Below are 23,939 nucleotides of genomic sequence, written 5' to 3'. Positions count from 1 at the left end.
ATCAAAATCACAAGTAAATTTACTTGACAGGAAAAAAGCAGCTAAAGAAACTAATTTGCCCAGAAATTCCTCAGAAATAAAGAAAAATATCTCCTTTTTAGATGCTTTAAAGTCCACAATACTGAGTCCAAGTTCAACAACTGGAGATATAAGGAAAAGAAATTAAATATTTCAAATATACTTTAACCAAAAAACAAGATTTCAGCGTTACAGGCTTGGTATATATACACTTATAGAGCTCTCTTTGATGTTAAGAAGGAACCCAGTTGGGAAGGGTCAAAATACACATATTTAACATTCTGATAGTTTACCAAGCATTTACATGGGTATTTTAAATAAAACGTTGCTCCTAACTGGAGCGTCTCCTGTTTCAACTGCAAGAACTTTTGCCTACGCTTCTGCGTGTCCCTCGACAAGTCAGGAAATATCCGAGTTTGTAACCCTCTAAAGGTTTTCTCTTTTTTTTGGAAAAATTTCTTTAATATCCATGACTTGTCTGAGGTCAACGCTACCGTGGCAAGTAGGGTTGAAGCAGTTAGTTGTTCGCTATCTGAACTTTCTATCAATGCAGAGACATCTATTGCCTGGTTATTTAAATGCTGTTCTTCTCTTTTACCCGGGATATAAAAAACCTGGGAGATAGGGGGGAACTGATCTTCTCCAATTTCAAGAACTTCTTTAAAGTAATTTCTTAGCATTTCCCTCGGAGAAATCAGAGGTTGCAAGGGAAAATTTATAAAACGCAAGTTATTATTTTTTAAACTGTTTTCAAGGAACTCCGATTTTCTCCTTAGGTTTACCAAATCTTTAACAGTTGTTGTTTGCAAAGTTTGTATCTGTTGTACTTCTTTTTCAAGATTTTCTGTTTGTGAAGCCACAGAATTAAGTTTAGTTTCTACTTCCTTCAGTTTCCCATCCAATAAAGAAATTTCTTCAGACATCTTTTTCGTCTGAGGGCATAAAGCCTTTCCAAGTTCCACAATTAGATGCCAGAGATTGTTTAAAGTTACTTCGGTAGGTTTTTTAAAAGGAAAAATCTCTTCTACCTCAGTGTGTATCAGACTCACATTCCCAGCTGTTCCTATCGTCTCCTCAGCTGTTCTTCTTTCTATGGAAGCAGTCAAAGTGGGGGTTAACAAACTCCCCAAACCTTCCAATGAAGATAAAATTGCCTCCCGTTCCCCTCCGCTACCTGACTCTCCGGTCTTCGCGGTCGAGAACGCCTTCATCGGAGAACTGCTTCCTATTGGCTGGGGAGGTGGGTCTCTGCCGTCTGGGCTTAACGAAACTTCCAGCCCAGTGTTCACTCCGCTTTCTCCAGCTAGTGGGTGAACAAGCGGGCCGCCCATCGACGGTAAAACCATGCCTGCGGCTCTCTGCAAAAAAGGTTCAATCGAGCCTAAAGAAGATGGATTCCTCGGCTGCTGGGAGGCAGTCGCTGCAGCCCTTCCTCTCCTCTTCGGCATATTGCTAGTATTGTTCAGGAAATGAGAGAGACTCTAAAAATGCGTCCGTCTCATTCAGCGGCCATCTTGGACTCTGCCTTAATTTATTTATTTAATAAATTTATAACCCGCCTATTCAAACATCTAGGCAAGGTACAATAAAACATTCATATAAACCCCCCACAAACATTACACAATCTTACAAATTGCAAACTCCAAAAACTCAGAAACCACCTATCAGCCAACGCCCTAGAAAATAGCCAGGTTTTTAGCAATTTCTTGAACTGGGGAGCAGATGCCGACTAACACATAGATAATGGTAACAAATTCCAAAACAAGGACCAGCAATTAAAACAAAACTCGACTACAAAATTTCCTCCAAGCATACCAGATGTAAAGATGGAAAGACCAATAAATTCTGGTTTTGAGACTGTAACGTCCAAGAAGGACAATAAGACTGAAACCTGCGCACTAAGGCCTCAGGAGCAACACCCTGCCATGCTTGAAACACCAATAACAAAAGTTTGAATTAAATGCTCTGTGCCATAGGCAACCAATGCAACAACCTCAAATGTGGTGTGATATGCGCCTTCTGACCCAAACTCAGAAGAACCGTGCAGCAGAGTTCTGTGCAACTTGAAAGGCCCGCAAAGTCATTTGCGGCAAACCACACAACAAAACGTTACAATAATCAAAAGAAGGTGACACAGAACTCTGCAGAACAGTATTGTATACATCCTTTATTAGGACAGTGTACTGTACATATTTGAGTGGACTAACACAGTGACCATATTTCATCATTCACACTTTAAAGTATATTGATGTTCTACTCACTGGACACAGAGAAAGATGAACCCCACTTAGCAAACTTCTGAGACAGAACTCCATTGGCATAAACAGATGGATAGCTCTCTTGTCCAGGCAGTCTTTTCATTGTGATGGCTCCTCCTAAGGTGGTGATCACCCCACTATAATAAAAAAAAAAAAAGAATTGATTTTCTGTCAGGTATAGACCTTACTTTTTCTGTAATTAACAGCAGATAAATACATTGCTATTAAACCGAAGATTCTGTGTAATATTCAAGCATGCAGAAGGCTTTTTAAAACAGTGATCATGAACATGTGATAAGTAGAGGAGTAGCCTAATGGTTAGTGTAGTGGTCCATGAACTACTAGGGGAACTGGATTCAATTCCCACTACAGCTCCTTGTGACTGAGTGTCACAACCCTCCACTGCTCCAGGTACAAAATAAGTACCTGTATATATATACAATATGTAAAACACTTTGATTGTAATCACAGAAAGGCAGTATGTCAAATCCCATCCCCTTTCCTTTCCCTTAATTCTGTTGTAGCACGGCAAAACAGTTTGGGAAAAGTAAATTGATTTAGTATATGTTTGTTTTTGTAAAACAAAAAAATCAAGATGTTATCAACTCATATTATTATTTTAGTTTGAATTTGTGTGCTGAAAGATTCTTTGTGATATCCGAATAATGTTAAATCTGTCTTGTCAAGGATTCATATTTATTCTATAGCTCATTGATTATCCTTGCTTATTTACACCCATTAAACTAAGGGCCCTGTTTACTAAGGCGCATTAGTGTTTTTAACACACCTACAATTAGCATGTACTAACCATGTAGGCGCCTATAGGGGTATTGTAGGAGCATACACTATTAACGCGAGTACATGGTTAATGCGCATTAAAAACGCTAACGTGCCTTTAACACGGCTTAGTAAACAAAGACCTAAGTATCTTAATAAATGTTTGTCTAGTCAAGCTAACCTATTAATCTTCCTGCATGGTCTTCTAACTGTGTTGCTAGCCCTTTTTACTTTTGGGAAAGATGCATTAACTCTTTTTTTTTTTTCTAAATCTGCATATTCCATGATTCATAGTTGTGGACACAGAATGCAGAATCTTTCCCTGGAGATCCTGCAATCATAGCATTAATGTGCATCCTAAATTGTATAACAGCAGGATAGTATCATTAACCAATCAACCTTATGTTAGAGACTTGGCTCTGAATTAGGGAGACTATGAGGGGCATAATCAAACGCAAACGCCTATCTCCATGGGTGTTTATCTCCGAGAACGGGTCCGTGAAGGGGAGGGCCGAACCATATTTTCTAAAAAATGGACGTTTTTGAGCTGGGCGTTTGTTTTTCTAAGAGATAATGGAAACTAAAAACGCCCAGCTCAAAAACGTCCTAATCCGAGCCATTTGGTCGTGGGAGGGGCCACGATTCGTAGTACACTCGCCCCCCCTGACATGCCAGTACACCAACTGGGCACCCTAGAGGTCAGTGCGGTGGACTTCAGACAACGCTCCCACATGCATAGCTCCCTTACCACGGGTGCTGAGCACCCAACCCCCTCCCCCAAAACCCACTACCCACAAATGTACAACACTACCATAGCTCTTAGGGGTGAAGGGGGCACCTACATGTGGGTACAGTGGGTTTTGGAGGCCTCCCATTTACCAGCACAAGTGTTACAAGTGGGGGGGATGGGCCTGGGGCCACCTGGCTGAAGTGCAGTGCGGTACCCACTAAAAGTGCTCCAGGGACCTGCATACATGCAGGCCTCTAGGACTTGTTGCTGCTGTATAACATTGGCACACCAGTTGACACCTGAAGACTAATCTCTCCGAAAACGTCCTTTATTGGAATAACCACATTTACTCACAGTTAACTGCAGATCAGAGGTTGTGCCCCACTGGCAACGAGTCTCCCTGGTACTGAGATGAGCAGTAGGTCAGAGCTGGCAGAATGCTGTACAATGCCCTCTTTCAGCCATATTCAAGGTAAGAACTAAGTTCTGTAACGTGGCTAACACAGGAAAGGGAACTAAAACTGGCTTACAAAAATGGCCACTACCATATGGACTACAACAGGAAACACAACAGGGCACACTCTGACCCAATAGGCAGGGGGAAAAGCACCATGGGAGAAGAGCCTACCAACTACCAACATCGTGAGACTGTAACACAAGCTAATGAAATCACGGAGCCCAATACCCTACACCCACCACAATGCAATGCTGATGTGACCCTGTACTACACCCGAGAGCCACATCTGACCCAGGGAAAGGCTGTGACAGGATCGAACACATTCTGCTGTCATGGAGGTGGGTATGGCATTTGAGGCTGGCATAGAGGCTGGAAAAAAAGTTTGTAAAGTGGGTTCTTTTTGGTGGGAGGGGGTTAGTGACCACTGGGGGAGTCCGGGGAGGTCATCCCCGATTCCCTCCAGTGGTCATCTGGGCAGTTGGGGCACTTTTTTGGGACTTGTGCGTGAGAAAAAAGGGTCCAAAAAAAGTGACCCAAAATCGCGGTCAAAACGCCTTTTTTTCGATTATCAGCTAAAGACACCCATCTCTCCTCAGCTGATAACCATGCCCCACCTCCACCACGCCTCCGACACGCCCCAGCAACTTTATTCGTTTCTGCAATGGAGTGCAGTTGGAAACGCCCAAAATTGGCTTTTGGATTATACCAATTTGGGCGCCTTTGCAAGAAAAACACCCATCTCCCGATTTGGGTAGAAATATAGGCGTTTTTCTCTTTCGATTATAAGCAGGTATATCTCCTTGGGCCTTGTTATTTAGATTTAAATGTTTTCTTCTGCAGGGTTTTCTTCCTTGCCCAGCATATCTTCTCTGCTCTTTTGGAATGGTAACAAATCACCACCTTATTATACCATTGTCACAATTCCAAGAGTGGAATTACCTCAGGAAATGAACTGCACCCGCATTTGGCATACAGAAGTAAACTCAAGTGTTAAATTGTTTTCTTATAAACTTAAGTTTTAATTAACATTCATAAATAAAAAAAATCACTTTTCAATTCTGAGTATACAATTGCTTAACATTTGTTTTGAAAATGTCACTATAACTATTTCAAGCTAAGTAACTGCAATATATTTTTGTAGCTACTTTGTTTCCACTTTTTAATGGAATGTTTCTCAACAATACTATTTGTCTATACCACAAACAACAATGGCAACATCTGTCAAGTAAATCACAATTCAATATAATATCTTTCACTTGAATGTAATTCAAGCTAGATTCTCAGATAATTATTTAAAACTACACATTTTTCCAAGTTCTTGTCTATATAGTTCTATTTAAAAATTGGTCCTTTAAAGTTCTCTCTTTCGGGAAAGAAAGCCAGCAGATCAATGTCACAACAAAAAGATTTTATTGAAGATACCGTGTATGAACAAATCGCCCGACACAGGCCGTGTTTCGCCCACCTAGGGCTGCGTCAGGGGCTACAATGAACAAATATATAATAATTATCATAGATCATAATAAATAAAATATAACACACATACGAACATAATATATCAAATATATGAATTGACAAAGAACAATTAATAAAATATGGAATATTACTAGGTATACATAGAGAGTATACTAAAATAATTACATGAATAAACATATCGATACGCACTGTCCAATATAAATAATATATATACATGTACATAAAAGAGCATATATAAGAAAATATATATATAAAGAAGTATATATAATGCAACAATTATATGACAGTGCATATAAACATATATATAAAAGCATAATAAAATCTGACATCACGTAACAGCAAATCAAGGGCACTGGTATAGTTATGAACTTCAATACAAATATGTATAAAAAAATGTATAAATGAGATAATAAAAGGCACATACCTAATTTGAAACCTTCGTAAAGGGGCAAATATGGTGCATAAAAGTCAAGAAAAACCAGCTAAAACGGGAATACCTATAATCATGAATCAAAAAGAATTAATAAAAAGCAAAAAATAAAATTAGAGCGGATCAAGACTAATGATGTGACATTAGTTTAGGTATCATAGGGGGTATTGACACTACATTGTGTATTGACATGACTAGTGCAATGTGTTTATAAAAAATACTATATACAAAACGTCTTGCAATCAAAACAACATCATGGCACAGCAATGTCACATATATAAACACTAAGTGCAATGTAATAATAAAATATCTAAATGTTACAAGTGCCGTGTTATAAAATGATGCACTTATTGTTATGTATGACAAACAATTATCAGTGCCCTTAAAGGCTGACAGAAGCGCAATGAAATATTAATACAGCATCAGAGGAGAATTAAACCACCACGTTGCTAGTAAACTTCCTGCTATACTACTTCAAGTGATTGTATGTAAAAACAGGGATGATTACAACATTAAAGCAGGGACCACAAAAAGTGTGGATATCAACATCTCTAAAAAAGCAAAACTGCTACAGTCTGAAGATTAAAACAAAAGTGCAATACTGCTTCAAGTGAATATGTATGAAAACAAGTAAATGCCAATAGTGCAATGATGCGCATACATAAAATGTGTCTCAAAACAAAAATATACTTACTGTAGTCTCTAGCATACACAAATGGACACACCATTATTGAAGCTGGAAAAACTATTGCAAGTGTCCTGTGATGTTTATATGCATCATTTCCGGGTCAAAGTTCAAAAAAGCAACAAATTAAATTAAAGAATGCCAGAGACTAAAAAAAAAAAAAAAAAAGGGGGGAATAGCTATGAATCAAATCAAATGTATATGCAATGATCGATTAATAAATGCAGTGAAGAAAATACTGAATAAAAAACAACAATGAATGTGATCTGATGTAACACAGGATATGTAAATTATATTGATGATGGGACTATGTGTGGTAAAGAATAAAATTTAAAAAAATGAAAATAAATTGAATTAAAATTAAAATGAAAAAATATGAACTTATACACCTCTTCTGCTGGGAGACCGTTTGATTTGTATAAAAACCACTGAAAACAAAAATGTAAAAAATATGTATGTGAACACCCTAAGTAAAAAAGAGCACGTCAGTGAGCCATATATATAGAAAATGCACAACAATAAAAATATAAGAACAAATTAAAAACCAAATATATATATATTTATATATTGTGAATAAAAAATGAAAGAAAAAAAAATAAAATAAAAAAAGAACAATATTATTTCACAGGAATACTGATAGGTCAGTCTCCATGTTCAGACCCTGAGGATGTAATGTTTGTAACTCAAAAATGAATTGTTGTTCCTTTCTTAGGAGGAGGGTGTCTACTGGTCCACCTCTCCAGTTCTTTTTGTGCACAAATAAAATGCAAAAACGCAGTTCTTCAAAAAGATGTCCTAAGGTTTTTGAATGTTCCACCAGTGGTTTCTCAAGTGCATTCCTTTTTATAGCACTTTTATGCTCGATTATTCTAGTGTTAAATTGTCTCTTGGTTTTACCTATATAGGCTAAACCACACGGACAGATAACCACATAAATAACGTTTTAGTCTTGCAATTAGAGAATCCTTTCAGATGGATCTTTTTATTGGAAGATGGAATATGGATGACTGTGGTTCTCATGTTCACATTACAAACAGAGCATGATCCACATGGGTAATGTCCAACTGGTAAATTCCTCAATGTTTTGGATTCAATGTGTAATGCTGATGCACACTTCCATTCAATCATATGTCCAATCCTATTGTTAAGATTATTAGGAAACACTGGCATCTAATACAAGGCATCCCTGCTTTTGATAACAAAGAGCTACTAGTAGCATATAAACGTGAAAAAAAACCTAAAAGATCTATTAGTGCCATCAGCATTACACATTGAATCCAAAACATTGAGGAATTTACCAGTTGGACATTACCCATGTGGATCATGCTCTGTTTGTAATGTGAACATGAGAACCACAGTCATCCATTTAACACTAGAATAATCGAGCATAAAAGTGCTATAAAAAGGAATGCACTTGAGAAACCACTGGTGGAACATTCAAAAACCTTAGGACATCTTTTTGAAGAACTGCGTTTTTGCATTTTATTTGTGCACAAAAAGAACTGGAGAGGTGGACCAGTAGACACCCTCCTCCTAAGAAAGGAACAACAATTCATTTTTGAGTTACAAACATTACATCCTCAGGGTCTGAACATGGAGACTGACCTATCAGTATTCCTGTGAAATAATATTGTTCTTTTTTTATTTTTTTTTCTTTCATTATTTATTCACAATATATAAATATATATATATTTGGTTTTTAATTTGTTCTTATATTTTTATTGTTGTGCATTTTCTATATATATGGCTCACTGACGTGCTCTTTTTTACTTAGGGTGTTCACATACATATTTTTTACATTTTTGTTTTCAGTGGTTTTTATACAAATCAAACGGTCTCCCAGCAGAAGAGGTGTATAAGTTCATATTTTTTCATTTTAATTTTAATTCAATTTATTTTCATTTTTTAAATTTTATTCTTTACCACACATAGTCCCATCATCAATATAATTTACATATCCTGTGTTACATCAGATCACATTCATTGTTGTTTTTTATTCAGTATTTTCTTCACTGCATTTATTAATCGATCATTGCATATACATTTGATTTGATTCATAGCTATTCCCCCCTTTTTTTTTTTTTTTTTATTCTCTGGCATTCTTTAATTTAATTTGTTGCTTTTTTGAACTTTGACCCGGAAATGATGCATATAAACATCACAGGACACTTGCAATAGTTTTTCCAGCTTCAATAATGGTGTGTCCATTTGTGTATGCTAGAGACTACAGTAAGTATATTTTTGTTTTGAGACACATTTTATGTATGCGCATCATTGCACTATTGGCATTTACTTGTTTTCATACATATTCACTTGAAGCAGTATTGCACTTTTGTTTTTAATCTTCAGACTGTAGCAGTTTTGCTTTTTTAGAGATGTTGATATCCACACTTTTTGTGGTCCCTGCTTTAATGTTGTAATCATCCCTGTTTTTACATACAATCACTTGAAGTAGTATAGCAGGAAGTTTACTAGCAACGTGGTGGTTTAATTCTCCTCTGATGCTGTATTAATATTTCATTGCGCTTCTGTCAGCCTTTAAGGGCACTGATAATTGTTTGTCATACATAACAATAAGTGCATCATTTTATAACACGGCACTTGTAACATTTTAGATATTTTATTATTACATTGCACTTAGTGTTTATATATGTGACATTGCTGTGCCATGATGTTGTTTTGATTGCAAGACGTTTTGTATATAGTATTTTTTATAAACACATTGCACTAGTCATGTCAATACACAATGTAGTGTCAATACCCCCTATGATACCTAAACTAATGTCACATCATTAGTCTTGATCCGCTCTAATTTTATTTTTTGCTTTTTATTAATTCTTTTTGATTCATGATTATAGGTATTCCCGTTTTAGCTGGTTTTTTCTTGACTTTTATGCACCATATTTGCCCCTTTACGAAGGTTTCAAATTAGGTATGTGCCTTTTATTATCTCATTTATACATTTTTTTATACATATTTGTATTGAAGTTCATAACTATACCAGTGCCCTTGATTTGCTGTTACGTGATGTCAGATTTTATTATGCTTTTATATATATGTTTATATGCACTGTCATATAATTGTTGCATTATATATACTTCTTTTATATATATATTTTCTTATATATGCTCTTTTATGTACATGTATATATATATTATTTATATTGGACAGTGCGTATCGATATGTTTATTCATGTAATTATTTTAGTATACTCTCTATGTATACCTAGTAATATTCCATATTTTATTAATTGTTCTTTGTCAATTCATATATTTGATATATTATGTTCGTATGTGTGTTATATTTTATTTATTATGATCTATGATAATTATTATATATTTGTTCATTGTAGCCCCTGACGCAGCCCTAGGTGGGCGAAACACGGCCTGTGTCGGGCGATTTGTTCATACACGGTATCTTCAATAAAATCTTTTTGTTGTGACATTGATCTGCTGGCTTTCTTTCCCATATTGGATTTTGCAGATCGTTGCCTTGTTGTATTTTGGAAGTTCTCTCTTTCTACAGATTTTCTAGATGTTCTTCTGCTAATCTAAACACAAGGATTCATCTTCCAGTAAGTATATGAATCTTAGGGGCCTCTTTACAAATGCATTAAGCACTTACAGGCAGATGATCAAAAGCCCCATGCTGTTCCAAACAGCACTCTAAAAATAGCGCTGAAACAGCCCAGGGCATTATTACTACTACTACTCATCATTTCTATAGCGCTACTAGATGTACGCAGTGCTGTACACCTGAACATGAAGAGACAGTCCCTGCTCAACAGAGCTTACAATCTAATTAGGACAAATAGGACAAACAAGAGATAAGGGAATATTAAAGTGAGGATGATGAAATAAGGGTTCTGAACAAGTGAATAAGGGTTAGGAGTTAAAAGCAGCATCAAAAAGGTGGGCTTTTAGCTTAGATTTGAAGACGGCCAGAGATGGAGCTTGACGTACTCAGGTAGTCTATTCTATTGTTGTTTTAAAGGATATTTGCTATTTTACTATCAACTGTATAATCGTACTTCTTGTACTGTAGCCTTCCTACAGATTAGTGTAAGACACATTGAGCCTGCTATTAGTTGGAAAATGTGGGATATAAATGCATTAAATAAATAAATAAAAATATTTTTCCTATAGTAATTGAGTTACAGACTTACAACCATTTGAAAACTCAAAAGATATTTTACAGTACATTCTACCCCTCCCCCGAGTTTTACCTGTAAAACAAAAATTAGGGGGCACAAGATACACCTAAAAAAAACATTTTAAAAATACCATATAAATCAGTGTAAAAATGTGATGCATGATGCAAGCAGCTGTTTGGGGAAAATCCCACAATGGCATGCCACTGGGGACAAATTCTATTTTTCAAGGGTCTATAATTTTCTATGAGCCTAGATTTAAGAAGGAATATTAACTTATGGGCTCGTATTCAGTCGATGCAATCAGCATTTTTAAAAACAAAGGCCACAGTAGCCAAAAGAAACCTGCATATTCACTACAGAAGATGTAATGGGACAATTTGACACATTGAAGAGTAGCAAATTGCCTGGGCCAGATGGTATTCATCCCAGAGTACTGATAGAATTGAAAAATGAACTAATGTTAGTAATATATAATTTATCTTTAAAATCAAGCATGGTACAGAAGATTGGAGGGTAGCCAATGTAACACTGATTTTTAAAAAAGGTTCCAGAGGTGATCCAGGAAATTATAGACTATGAGCCTGACATCGGTGCATGGCAAAATGGTACAGACTATTATAAAGAACAAAATTACAGTGCATATTCAAAAGAATGGATCAATGAGACAAAGCCAACATGGATTTAGTGAAGGGAAATGTTGCCTCATCAATCTATTACATTTCTTTGAAGGGGTAAACAAACGTGGATAAGGTGAGCCGGTGTCCAATGTTCCCATCAATCTGTTCCCATATGGCTTATTATGGGAACATTGGACACCAAAGGGTTAATTGTGCATCTGGATTTTCAAAAGGCACTTGACAAAGTACCTCATGAAAGACTTCAGAGGAAACTGGAGAGTCATGAGATAGGAGGTACTGTTCTATTGCGGATTAAAAACTGGTTAAAAGATAGAAAATAGAGAGTATGGTTAAAATGGCCAGTATTCCGAATGGAGACAGTTTAAATGTCATCTGCATAAGGATATAATCTAAACCGTTCTGATTGAAGTTTGAAGGTAAAGGAATCCTAACAGAATGGCAAGGGTAGTTATTGGGTAACACTAGCTTTCAAGAGCAGTATTAGTGTTAAAAGATTGTGGCAGGAAAGCAGAAGAAATTTAATCTCTAATGGAGGTTTGCTCTTTTTTGAAACCACTGCTTTGAAACCATTGTTGTATCCTAATAAAAGATGCCTTTGGCTATTTGGTTCTAATCCAATTTGTTTTGTCCTCCCTGCTGGACTTTCTCTACATATACATGCATTCTATTTCTGAAATGGGGAATGCACATGTAGATTTTGGTCCTGCCCAAACCATTTGTAAATATTACTTTTCTAAAATCAGATTTAACATATGTATATGATATACACGTGTAAATGGTAGTATATATATACAGTACACATGTAAATCATGAATAGGGATTCTAAAATAAAGGTCAAAGTATTTGTGGTCACTTGTTTGGCCACTTGATTATGTAGAATTAAAAGTACAACAAACAAATTTAGTCAATTATTTTGTGCTCGTAACTTGGATCCACATGCAAAATTGAATGCCTAACTTGGATGATTTATACAGAATCCCCCCTTCTGCTTAACACCCTTTGGTAAAAGGGTCTCATATCATTTTAGTAATCAGAATACGTACAATTTTGACTCCAAAACAACATAGGGTATTAGGGTATTAGAGTGTTAGTGATTTAACAGTGAATCTCTACATGGAACTGGTGAGCAATATACAAGTCACTTACATTGTTTTGTGTATATATATTGTTTATATATCTATATGTCTATTTATATACTATATTATGTGATTCACTGATTATATATTTTTTAATTTCTATAACAATACTGAAGAGGCTAGATATTAACATGGGAGGACACTTAGTAAAAGGTCCGTATCTTCAATATCATCCCACCATAAATTTTAACAAGCCCCAAAAACCTCAGCGAAGCCTTCTGCATATATATAGTTTAATGCAAGGATTTATGCACCCACCTTGACATCAGTTCTCAAAGGTTTCAAATGACAATTCTGCAATTACTCCAATTCTCTATGACTTAAATGCTGAAATTTCTTACTTATATAAATCTTATACTATATCCAATTTAAACTGTAGATCTTATTATAAACTGTACTTATCTTAAGCAGAGACTCTGGGATTTGGTTGGGGCAGGCTTCCATGTGTTGGGCTCATGCCTGCATATGGAAACTTTTTCTGCTGGGGTGGAGGGGGCCAGGGAGGTTTTGCTTGCTGTGGTGGGGAAGTTTTGCTGCTGTCAGGAGAGGTTTTGAAGCTGTCAGGGAGTGGGAAGTTTTGCTGTTATCGGGGGTGCTGAAAGCTGTCAGGGAAGAGATTTTGTTGCTGTTGGGGGTGTGTGGAGGCTATGGGGGTATTTACTAATGTCAGAGGGGTACTTGCTAATGTCTGGGGTTCTTGTTGATGTGTGGAAGGGGGTGGGTTCTGAAGGTTGGCATTGGGGTGGAGGAGCTGGCCTCCTGGGAACCAGTAATGTTGGGATTTACATGTGCACCCAAGGTGGGCATTTAGTTGTGCCTCAGAGCAGATATAAATTCCAGCATCCAGGTTTCCCCATGCAGATGCGCATTTCCTATGTTAAATATGTAATGCACATCTATATTTTTGTTCCACCCAGACCACTCCCTCTCCTTGTCCTCCCCACACCCCCTTGCTATTTAGGAGCTTCCACATGTCTGAATTGCCCCTGTTTTGAAATGGCTTTGGAATGTCTGGCCTCTCCAGACATTTAAAGGCTGCCATTTAGATGTGTGGATGCTTTTAATTTAATCATCAAAGCAAACAATAAACATACAAAACAAATACTCTCCAGCATAAACTCTTTTAACCCCTTCACCGTTCAAATAATTAGTTTGGGGGGGGGGGGGCTTTTTCTTAAGCATAGATAGTTCCTAATATATACTATGAGAGAGTACAGAATCTAGGCATATCAAATATGAATCCTGTGCCCTGAATATGGGAGAGGGCATATTGATGACAGACCAAAAGGTAGATGTAGATATCTAGCAATAAATCAGTAGGAGTAGGATGTAGATGGACAGCTGTTGCTCTGAGGGTAGCAGGAAAATATAAATTTAAAATTGTTATTTAATTTTTAGGTGGGAAGAGAGATCCTTCAGACCAAATCCCACATAGTATGACAGATAGTTCTTATTAAGTGACTCTTTCTGAGCTGTGAGAAGAGAAGGTTATAAGAAAGAAATGAAAACTGTAGTGGTCCCAAGAGGACTGTATGGCAATGAAGATGGTAGATTTGGAATGCATCAAAGCCTGGGTTGCTTTCATCAGTCTAGACTGGTTTTATGCACTGACAATTTGAGCCTTGTTCTAGGGCTTAGAAACTGTAGAGATATGAATGCAATTCCAAATAAAGCTGCTTTTTGTACCTGGTAGGGAGTTATCCATTCAATTTTAACTGATTTGAAGTTTTTTCAATGTATTAGGTATAGCTCCTAAGGCCTCTGTTATAATTGGTACTACTTTTCATTATTTTCTTCCATATTCTTTCAGTTTCAGTTAGTAGATTCTTGTATTTTGTGAATGTTTCCAGAGTTTTATCTTCCACTCGACTGTCTCCTGGTATAGATACCTCTACGAACCATACAACCACTTCTTCTGTTATTGTTATATCTGCTATATCATAGTCCGGATTATGGTCCTTCCAAATTTTAAAGACACACAAAATCTTTACTTTAATTTTCTATTACTTTTTCCTTAATTGTGTGTTCCCAATCATTTTTACACACTTGAAGGCAATATTTTTTCTAAAGTGCCAGCAACATTATTATGACATTTTATACTCAGTTTGAGCAATTTTACTATGACCACTAATTAAGGGCTTCTTTTACAAAGCCACGCTAGCAATTCTATGTTTGCTGTCAAATAACATTTGTTTGCATGGTTTGTTCTGGAGCTGCAAAAATTAGAGCCAGTTTTTTTTTTTTTTTAATGATTCATTTTGTAGCCATTACAATGTTTCTTTTTTGTCTACACTTCCATCTAGGCTGTTTGGATAATTCCCATGGCTCTTTCTGGCGCCTAATTTTGTGCTCCATTTACTGAGTCTGGCCCTATATGGATATTGCTGTAATAGAAAATTTTCATTGGTGCTATCTATTGAGTAGCCCTGAATATTGGATAAACACTTGAAGAAAATATTTCTTCCTCTAGAACTTTGCCACACCTGTGTTGGATCCTTCGCTCTGTTTTTTGTAGCGTTTTCTGTGCATACTATATACCTCAGCTGCAGAAATATATGCATTTAATTGAACTGGAAAAAGTACCCAATAATAGTACCTGTGCTGTGAAAACTAATTAGGTGAATAACAATCACGTATTCAAACATTTTATAAATTCCTAAGAATAGAAACACTAATTCTAACCCAACAGAAGATGAGGACAATAATGTCAACAGACATTTGAGGACAGGTTATTGTCCTCAAATGTAACAGAAGATACATTTTCATTGTACAGGCAGAAATCTTCACTTCCTCCTCTTGATTTACAGAACTCTGGCTTACCTATGAACAGCAGCTCCACAGATACTGGAGAGAGTTGCATAAACCAAGTTACCAAAGATAGAGAACTGCTCCACAGTGCAGTCTGCTGGACAGAGAATATCTATCACCTCCTTGTTCAAGTCAATACCTCTGGTACAACATGTGATGGGAGTAACTGCTAGAGAGAGAGAGGGGGGAGGGGAAAAAGCACTCATTAAGATCATTCAACAAAATCTTAAGAGCCTTTCAAATGAACAATTTGATTTATTTCTTTTAGCTTTTATTTATTTATTTAATACAAGGCAATAACATAGGCAGAGTGCCGACTGTAATAGGAACAAAGAAGATACATAGAGGGGCATAATCGAATGGAAACGCCTATCTCCATGGGCGTTTATCTCCGAGAACGGGTCCGTGAAGGGGCGGGCCGAACCGTATTTTCGAAAAAATGGACGTTTTTGAGCTGGGCATTTGGTTTTTTTTAGCGATAATGGAAACTAAAAAAGCCCAGCTCAAAAACGTCCTAATCCGAGCCATTTGGTCATGGGAGGGGCCACGATTCGTAGTACACTGGCCCCCCTGATATGCCAGGACACCAACTGGGCACCCTAGGTCAGTGCGGTGGACTTCAGAAAAAGTTCCCACATGCATAGTTCCCTTACCATGGGTGCTGAGCTCCCAACCCCCCTCCCCCAAAACCCACAAATGTACAACACTACCATAGCTCTTAGGGGTGAAGGGGGCACCTACATGTGGGTACAGTGGGTTTTGGAGGCCTCCCATTTACCAGCACAAGTGTTACAGGTGGGGGGGGGATGGGCCTGGGGCCAACTGGCTGAAGTGCACTGCGGTACCCACTAAAAGTGCTCCAGGGACCTGCATACATACAGGCCTCTAGGACTTGTTGCTGCTGTATAACATTGGCACACCAGTTGACACCTGAAGACTAATCTCTCTGAAAACATCCTTTATTGGAATAACCGCATTTACTCACAGTTAACTGCAGATCAGAGGTTGTGCCCCACTGGCAACGAGTCTCCCTGGTACTGAGATGAGCAGTAGGTCAGAGCTGGCAGAATGCTGTACAATGCCCTCTTTCAGCCACATTCAAGGGAAGAACTAAGTTCTGTAACGTGGCTAACACAGGAAAGGGAACTAAAACTGGCTTACAAAAATGGCCACTACCATATGGACTACAACAGGAAACACAACAGGGCACACTCTGACCCAATAGGCAGGGGGAAAAGCACCATGGGAGAAGAGCCTACCAACTACCAACATCGTGAGACTGTAACACAAGCTAATGAAATCACGGAGCCCAATACCCTACACCCACCACAATGCAATGCTGATGTGACCCTGTACTACACCCGAGAGCCACATCTGACCCAGGGAAAGGCTGTGACAGGATCGAACACATTCTGCTGTCATGGAGGTGGGTATGGCATTTGAGGCTGGCATAGAGGCTGGAAAAAAAGTTTGTAAAGTGGGTTCTTTTTGGTGGGAGGGGGTTAGTGACCACTGGGGGAGTCCGGGGAGGTCATCCCCGATTCCCTCCAATGGTCATTTGGGCAGTTGGAGCACTTTTTTAGGACGTCCGTGAAAAAAAGGGTCCAAAAAAAGTGACCCAAAATCGCGGTAAAAACGCCTTTTTTTCCCATTATCAGCTAAAGACGCCCATCTCTCCTCGGCTGATAACCACGCCCCAGTTCTGCCTCCACCATGCCTCCGACACGCCCCCATCAACTTTATTCATTTCCGTGACGGAGTGCAGTTGGAAACGCCCAAAATCGGCTTTTGATTATACCACTTTGGGCGCCTTTGCGAGATAAACGTCTATCTCCCGATTTAGGTCGCACTATAGGCGTTTTTCTCTTTTCGAAAATAAGCAGGATAGCCTACCCCTCCCATATCACTCCCCCCCAAACCCCTCCCACCCCAAACAATAAGGTAGAAACCCACCCCAGGGAGACCAGACCAGGCTCTGCATTAAAGTTAAAGGGTATGCCTCACCAGAGAAGACACGGCTGGAGAGCAGTCAATTTCAACATCAAATATAAATAGTCCAGCTTAGTTAACAAGTGCTCCCACTTTGGAGGGTCCACCCATCTCCAAAACGAAACCAAATAAAGCTGAGCATCACTACAGAAGCCATGAAATGGTAAGAATCAGACAGGGAGTGGGGCCACCCATTAAGCAGATATCCATAAACACATCCAATAACTCGTAGAAATCAAGAAACCATATCACAAAAAACTTGCACTTTGGCCACGTTTGAGGACATGCTCTAAACGTGCCCTCCTTGGTACAGCCCCTCCAACACTGACCCATGCCTGAGCCAAAAATCTTCTTGAGGTGGGAGGGTGTGTAGTGCCAGCATTCTAAAACCATACTCTATATAGTTAGATGCAAATGAGACTTTCAAAAGATGTTCATATATCAGCTGCCATTGGCCAGGGTCCAAAGACATTCCCAGGAGGGACTCCCAATGATGATCATAAAAACTATCTAAGGGGTGACTGTAAAGTAAAGCTTTATACAGGTGTCAGTACAGACCACATGCCCATACGAAAAACTTTCAACAGGGCCTGGTCTCCCTGTCCCTAGTTCGGAAGGACCCATCTCGGCATAAAATCCCTCAATTGACAATATGAAAAATAATTAGTCTTTCTCAGACCATATTCATCTTGTAAAGCATCAAAAGGGATAAAGGAACTCTGTAAATACAACTGACCCAAAATTCGAAGGCCTTTCCCCACCCATTTTTTGTACACAGTAGTCATAGATGACGGTTTAATCCCTGGAGCAAACTGAATAGGGGTATCGTAAAAATAACATTATCGAGGAAATAGGGCCAAACAGACCACACACCACAAAGCAAGGGCACAAAAGGACCCATAAGGCATAGACCTCAAACAAGAGCACAACTGAGCCAAAGGCATCCATGGGAAAGAATGCAAGGATAAACTGCTCATCGGGCTCTATTCCAATTGAACCTATTGCTTATATGGAAAAGCTGCCCACTCAAAATTGGCCTGGAGATCAGCTGCCCAATAGTAAAACAAAAAATGGGGCACACCCATACTACGTCGTCTGCTTTCAACATACATGCAAATTCTGTGCAGGGGTTTTCGCCTCCATATGTAGGCAAAAACTTTTTGCTGAAGTTTAATCAAAAACAAATCTTTGGATGTACTTAATTTCTATTTCAAATTGCACTGAACTATCTCTGCATATGTTTGCGATTAGTAAGAAATAAAGTGCAGCAAAGTAAACTTAGGAGTAGACAAGGGGAGACAAGGAAACAAATATAGGAAGCATGGCAACACAGACATTTTGACAGCGCTAGCCCTAGCCACCCAGGAAACCAGCAAACTGTCCCAACAATCTGTCAGCCAGAACCTGCCTAAGAAGGGGAGGGGATAATTCAAGGAAAATAAAAGATTCAGATCTGCAGGAATATCCACCACCAGATACCGAATACTCTGTGCACCCACAAAACGAAAACTGCACCTTCAGAACAGCCACCTGGGGAGCAGGCACATGAACATTCGAGAGTTCTGACTGAGCAACATTAAGGGTAAACTCAGACAACCGTCTGTAGTATGATAGGTGATACAGAAGAGTCCATGGAGAAGACTGGGGATCCATAAGGGTGAAGAGAAGATCATCAGCATATAACAAAACCTTATGATCTTGATCACCGACTCGAATGCTGCAATGTCCGAATTAGCATGAATCGTCTGGGCGAAAGGCTCCATAATCAAAGAAAAATTAATGGGGAAAGGGGATATAAGTACATAGTAATGCCACACTGGGAAAGACCAAGGGTCCATCGAGCCCAGCATCCCGTCCACGACAGCGGCCAATCCAGGCCAAGGGCACCTGGCAAGCTTCCCAAACGTACAAACATTCTATACATGTTATTCCTGGAATTATGGATTTTTCTCAAGTCCATTTAGTAGTGGTTTATAGACTTGTCCTTTAGGAAACCATCTAACCCCTTTTTAAACTCTGCTAAGCTAACCGCCTTCACCACATTCTCTGGCAACGAATTCCAGAGTTTATTTATGCGTTGGGTGAAGAAATATTTTCTCCAATTTGTTTTAAATTTACTACACTGTCGTTTCATCGCATGCCCCCTAGTCCTAGTATTTTTGGAAAGCGTGAACAGACGCTTCATATCCACCTGTTCCATTCCACTCATTATTTTATATACCTCTATCATGTCTCCCCTCAGCAGTCTCTTCTCCAAGCTGAAAAGCCCTAGCCTCCTTAGTCTTTCTTCATAGGGAAGTCGTCCCATCCCCGCTATCATTTTAGTCGCCCTTCGCTGCACCTAGATAGTCCTGTCTAGTACCTCTTTGGATAGAAAAATAATCAGAATAAGCCCCATTTGCCTGAAGACAGGCTACAGGGACATCATAAATAAGAGACAACCAAACCTAAAAAGTAATCCGAAAACCATAAATGATGCAGGGTGGCCATCATAAAAGGCCAAGACACTTTATCAAAGGCCTTTTCCATGTCTACCCCCAAAACAGCTGTCAGAGATGACCCATGGCGTGCAACCCAAATAAGATCCAACAACCGCCACATATTATCATATGGCTGCCTGACAGCAATAAACCTGCTCTGATCATCATGAACAAGATTGGGCAGAAACTGCTGAAGCCATGCAGTAAAAATCCACCTAAAAAGCTTATATTGACCCCCAACAAAGAGATCGGCTGATAAGATGTACAACTCTCAGGATATTTCCTAGGCTTAAGTAACAATGCCACCTCCACCTGTTTAAGAGACAATGGAAGCTGTCTTTTAGAAAGCAAAGAATTAAAACTTTTTTAGCTAGAGGGTCAGCCAGAATATGTACAAACTTCTTATAAAATAGAAAAACCATCTAGCCCCGAAGCTTTACAAGATGGAAGCCGCACAATAGTCTCACACACCTCCTCCACTGTGGCAGAAGCAGACAGCTGCTCACACTCGAGGACAACAGAGGAAGAGAAATCCCTGCTAAATACCCCTCAATATCGGCCACAGGACGCAGATCCAACAATATAATTGAGTGTAGTACTGAACAAACACCTGACCAATAGCTGTATTCCCCTGTACAACATGCCCATTCTGATCCTTAAGAAGCACAATCAAATTGCGAGACTGATGCTTCCGCAACTTATTGGACAACAAACGTCCCTTTTTATCTCCCCACGCAAAAAACTCTTGACAAATCTTTTGAAGCAGGCAAGCAATATCTTCCAAATCCAAGTCTTTCAACTCCTGCCTACAATCCTTCAAATCTCAGAAAATAGAAGGCTGCGACAGCCGAGATCTAGAAGCAGCCTCAAGAATACACAACTGCCATTCCAGATGGACACGATTACAATACGCACTATGTGGAGATACACCCAGGGGTGTGCTGGTAAATTTTTAACAACAGGCTCTTTCTCCGACGTAGTCACCTCTGCAGTTGGAAGGGCCAGCGGTGGCCGGGGGGGGGGGGGGGGGGGAGCAACACTTGCCTCTCTCTCCTCCCTCCCTTCATGTGGGCACGCTAGGCATACTTTGCTGGCAGCCAATAAATGGACTGCCACCACTCCCAACGTCTTGCTCTGATCAGCATGCTGGAACGTTCTCTCACATGCTTGAGAAGTCCCAGCCTGCTGCCCAGAGCTGGAAGGAGCGGGGAACAGCAGTAGTCTATTTACTTGGCTGGCAGGGCTCAGCATCCCCACCAGCAAAGTAAAAGAGAAATTCAGCAGGGGGCCCAAGCCCACATTTTGGGAGCCAGTTGTTAAAGTAGCCAAGGAGGGCCCTACTTTAACAACCGGCTCCCAAAATTCTTAAAACGTAACAACCGGCTCTTGAGAGCTGTGAGAGCCTACTCCAGCACACCACTGGATACACCCCCCCCCCCCCATCGCAAAGGTCTTAAAACCCTCCAATACAGAAAAAGAACCAATCTGCCCAGTGTCATTAAGAGCAAAATACTCCAAAAAAATCCACCTCCAACTGAGATAGAACATGAAAATCCAAGCAACTGATCATTCAAACGCCAAAATCTCTGACCCATCACACCACCAAAGATAGCAGCTTAAGTGATACTGGCACATGATCTGACCAAATTTGGGGCCAACCACAATCTTAGCAACTCAGGAACAATGACAATGCTCTAGAAGCCACAAATTGATCCGTTTATAGGAATCATGAAAGGCAGAGAGAAAAAAAATATAATCACACTTGCTCAGTGTGATACAAAATGCCAACATCCTCCAAGCCCACCAACTCATAAATCCATGCAACTACACACGATCACACTTAGCATAATGAATTTCTTAGCAGTGGAGTTGTCAAACGATTACAGGTTAAATTAAAATCGCCACCTACCACCAGGAGGCCCTCACGAAACTCCAAATAGGTTTAGACTCAAGCATATTAAAGAAAGCCCCCTGGGCTGTGTTAGGAGCATAGATGTTAATCAAAGTAAATAATTGGCTATCTAGCTCAACTTTAACAAAGACATATCAAACTTCATGGTCAGACAATGTCCCAAACAACACAGTGAACACTCTTAAGAATCAAAATCCCTTATCCCATTTTCTTTCTTACGCTTATGATTAGTAGCCTGAAACACAAAAGGATAATGCTTATACAACAACAGGTGCACAAGTGAGGGCAACAAATGGGTTTCCTCAACAAACCCTAAAGCCATATTTGTGTGACGTGCCTCTCGAAAAGACATACAACAGCTCTTTGGGTGGTTGCCTTTTGGGTAATGAAAGTGTTATGTAATCATATGCAAATGATATATTTCTTTTGGGTACTCTTTTGTTTAGCTGGGATAATACTTTGAATTCTATCAAATATTATATCAGTTTGATAAATAATTGGGCTACGAGTCATTTTCTAAAGTTGAATAAACAGAAAACAAAGATACTTTGGTTTGGAGATATAGCTAAATTGCCAAATACAACATTTACACTGGCTTTAGGGGAGAAAAATATTGAGGACAATTCCAGAGTGCTAGGTGTAATTCTAGAATCTGACTTGTCTTATGAAAAACAGATTAATGCTCTTAGTAGAAGATTCTTCTGTAAGCTTCGACATCTTCGGGCAATAAGATCCATTTTAATGGAAGAACATTATAGATTGGTTGCTCAGGCTGTCTTGTTACCACAACTGGACTACTGCAACTCACTTTATTCTCATATTTCAGTGAAGCAGTTAAAATGCTTACAACTGATGAAAAATACAGCCATTAGATTGATTAGTGGTATTGGATGTTTTGACAGTGTCTCTCTTATCTGCCGAGAATACCATTGGATGATAAATGAAAAAGCCAGCAAACATTGGATGATCTCCATGGAAAATTAGAAATTGTGAAGATTGTATACTGGATAAGATTTAACATCGGATCTAACAGCGGAAGAATAGTGGAGGATTTGTATCTTCAATTTGTACGCACTGATATTACATCTTGGAGCGTTGTGCCTTTCATCCTATGAACTTTGTTTGACCGGTTTGGTCATTTTGGACCTTGGACAATATAAGGAGAACTGATTGTGGTTGGACATAATTGGAATTCCTTGCTGGATTTTGTATAGTTGGATGAATTGGTGGGGTTGTTAGAAATAATATGTGAGATTTGATGTGTTTGAATGAATGATGTTTGTCAATAAATATTTTGTAATAAGCAGATTAAGTGGTAAACAAGTTAGTTTCATATTTATGTATTGAATACAGAGTAACTAATTGGAGTAAAATTTAACCCTTGTATTTATATTACACATTTCTATGGGCGCATTAGCGTTTAACGAGCGTAAACCATGTACATGCGTTAAAAACTCTAACGCGCTGATAGCACCTCTTAGTAAACATGGGCGTAAGTGAGCTGCTGGTTTTTCCATCTGTAGAAAGATCCTTGTGTTTCTTGATAACTTTGAAGTCTGTTTTTGAGGCCTCTTTTCTTTTTGCTAGGGTGAGATTATGGAATAATCAGATTGCCTCTGGAATTAAGGTTGGCACCTTCTTATTTTTCTTTTAGGAAAATCTATAAACTTACTTATCTGAACAATAATTTTATTTTAAGTTAATGTTTGTTTCAGGTTTTACATTTTGTTCTTTTTACATTTTTGCCAATGTAATTTCATTAGATTATTTGGAGTTGTCTTTACAAACTGTAAACCGCTTCAAATCCTTTGGAATAATAGCAGTATAGAAAACTCTGGTTATCTAGTAGGGCAGGAAAGATCCCCACTCTTTCCTGCCCACTGCCGCCAGTCCTTTCTCTGCAGCTGTTTCTTTCGAAATAACTGCAAAGACTTCAATTTGTGGCCTCACAAGACTCCCCAGGTACTACCCAGGTAGTAAACAAATCTTTGG

General features: G+C 38.8%; 1 protein-coding gene across 1 annotated transcript in view; it reads right to left on the bottom strand.

Moving 5' to 3' along the window:
- Window positions 1-23,939, bottom strand: part of COCH (cochlin) — a 166,977-nt gene that overhangs the window by 66,963 nt on the left and 76,075 nt on the right. The window contains exons 6-7 of the mRNA XM_030213687.1: window positions 15,579-15,732; window positions 2,280-2,413 (exon numbers count right to left, since the gene is read on the bottom strand). Of these exons, the coding sequence (XP_030069547.1) occupies window positions 2,280-2,413; window positions 15,579-15,732 (288 nt within the window). The remainder of the gene's footprint in view (window positions 1-2,279; window positions 2,414-15,578; window positions 15,733-23,939) is intronic.

Source organism: Microcaecilia unicolor, chromosome 9, assembly GCF_901765095.1.
Source record: "Microcaecilia unicolor chromosome 9, aMicUni1.1, whole genome shotgun sequence".
NCBI classification, from domain to species: Eukaryota; Metazoa; Chordata; class Amphibia; order Gymnophiona; family Siphonopidae; genus Microcaecilia; species Microcaecilia unicolor.
This window is presented reverse-complemented; position numbering and strand designations above follow the sequence as displayed.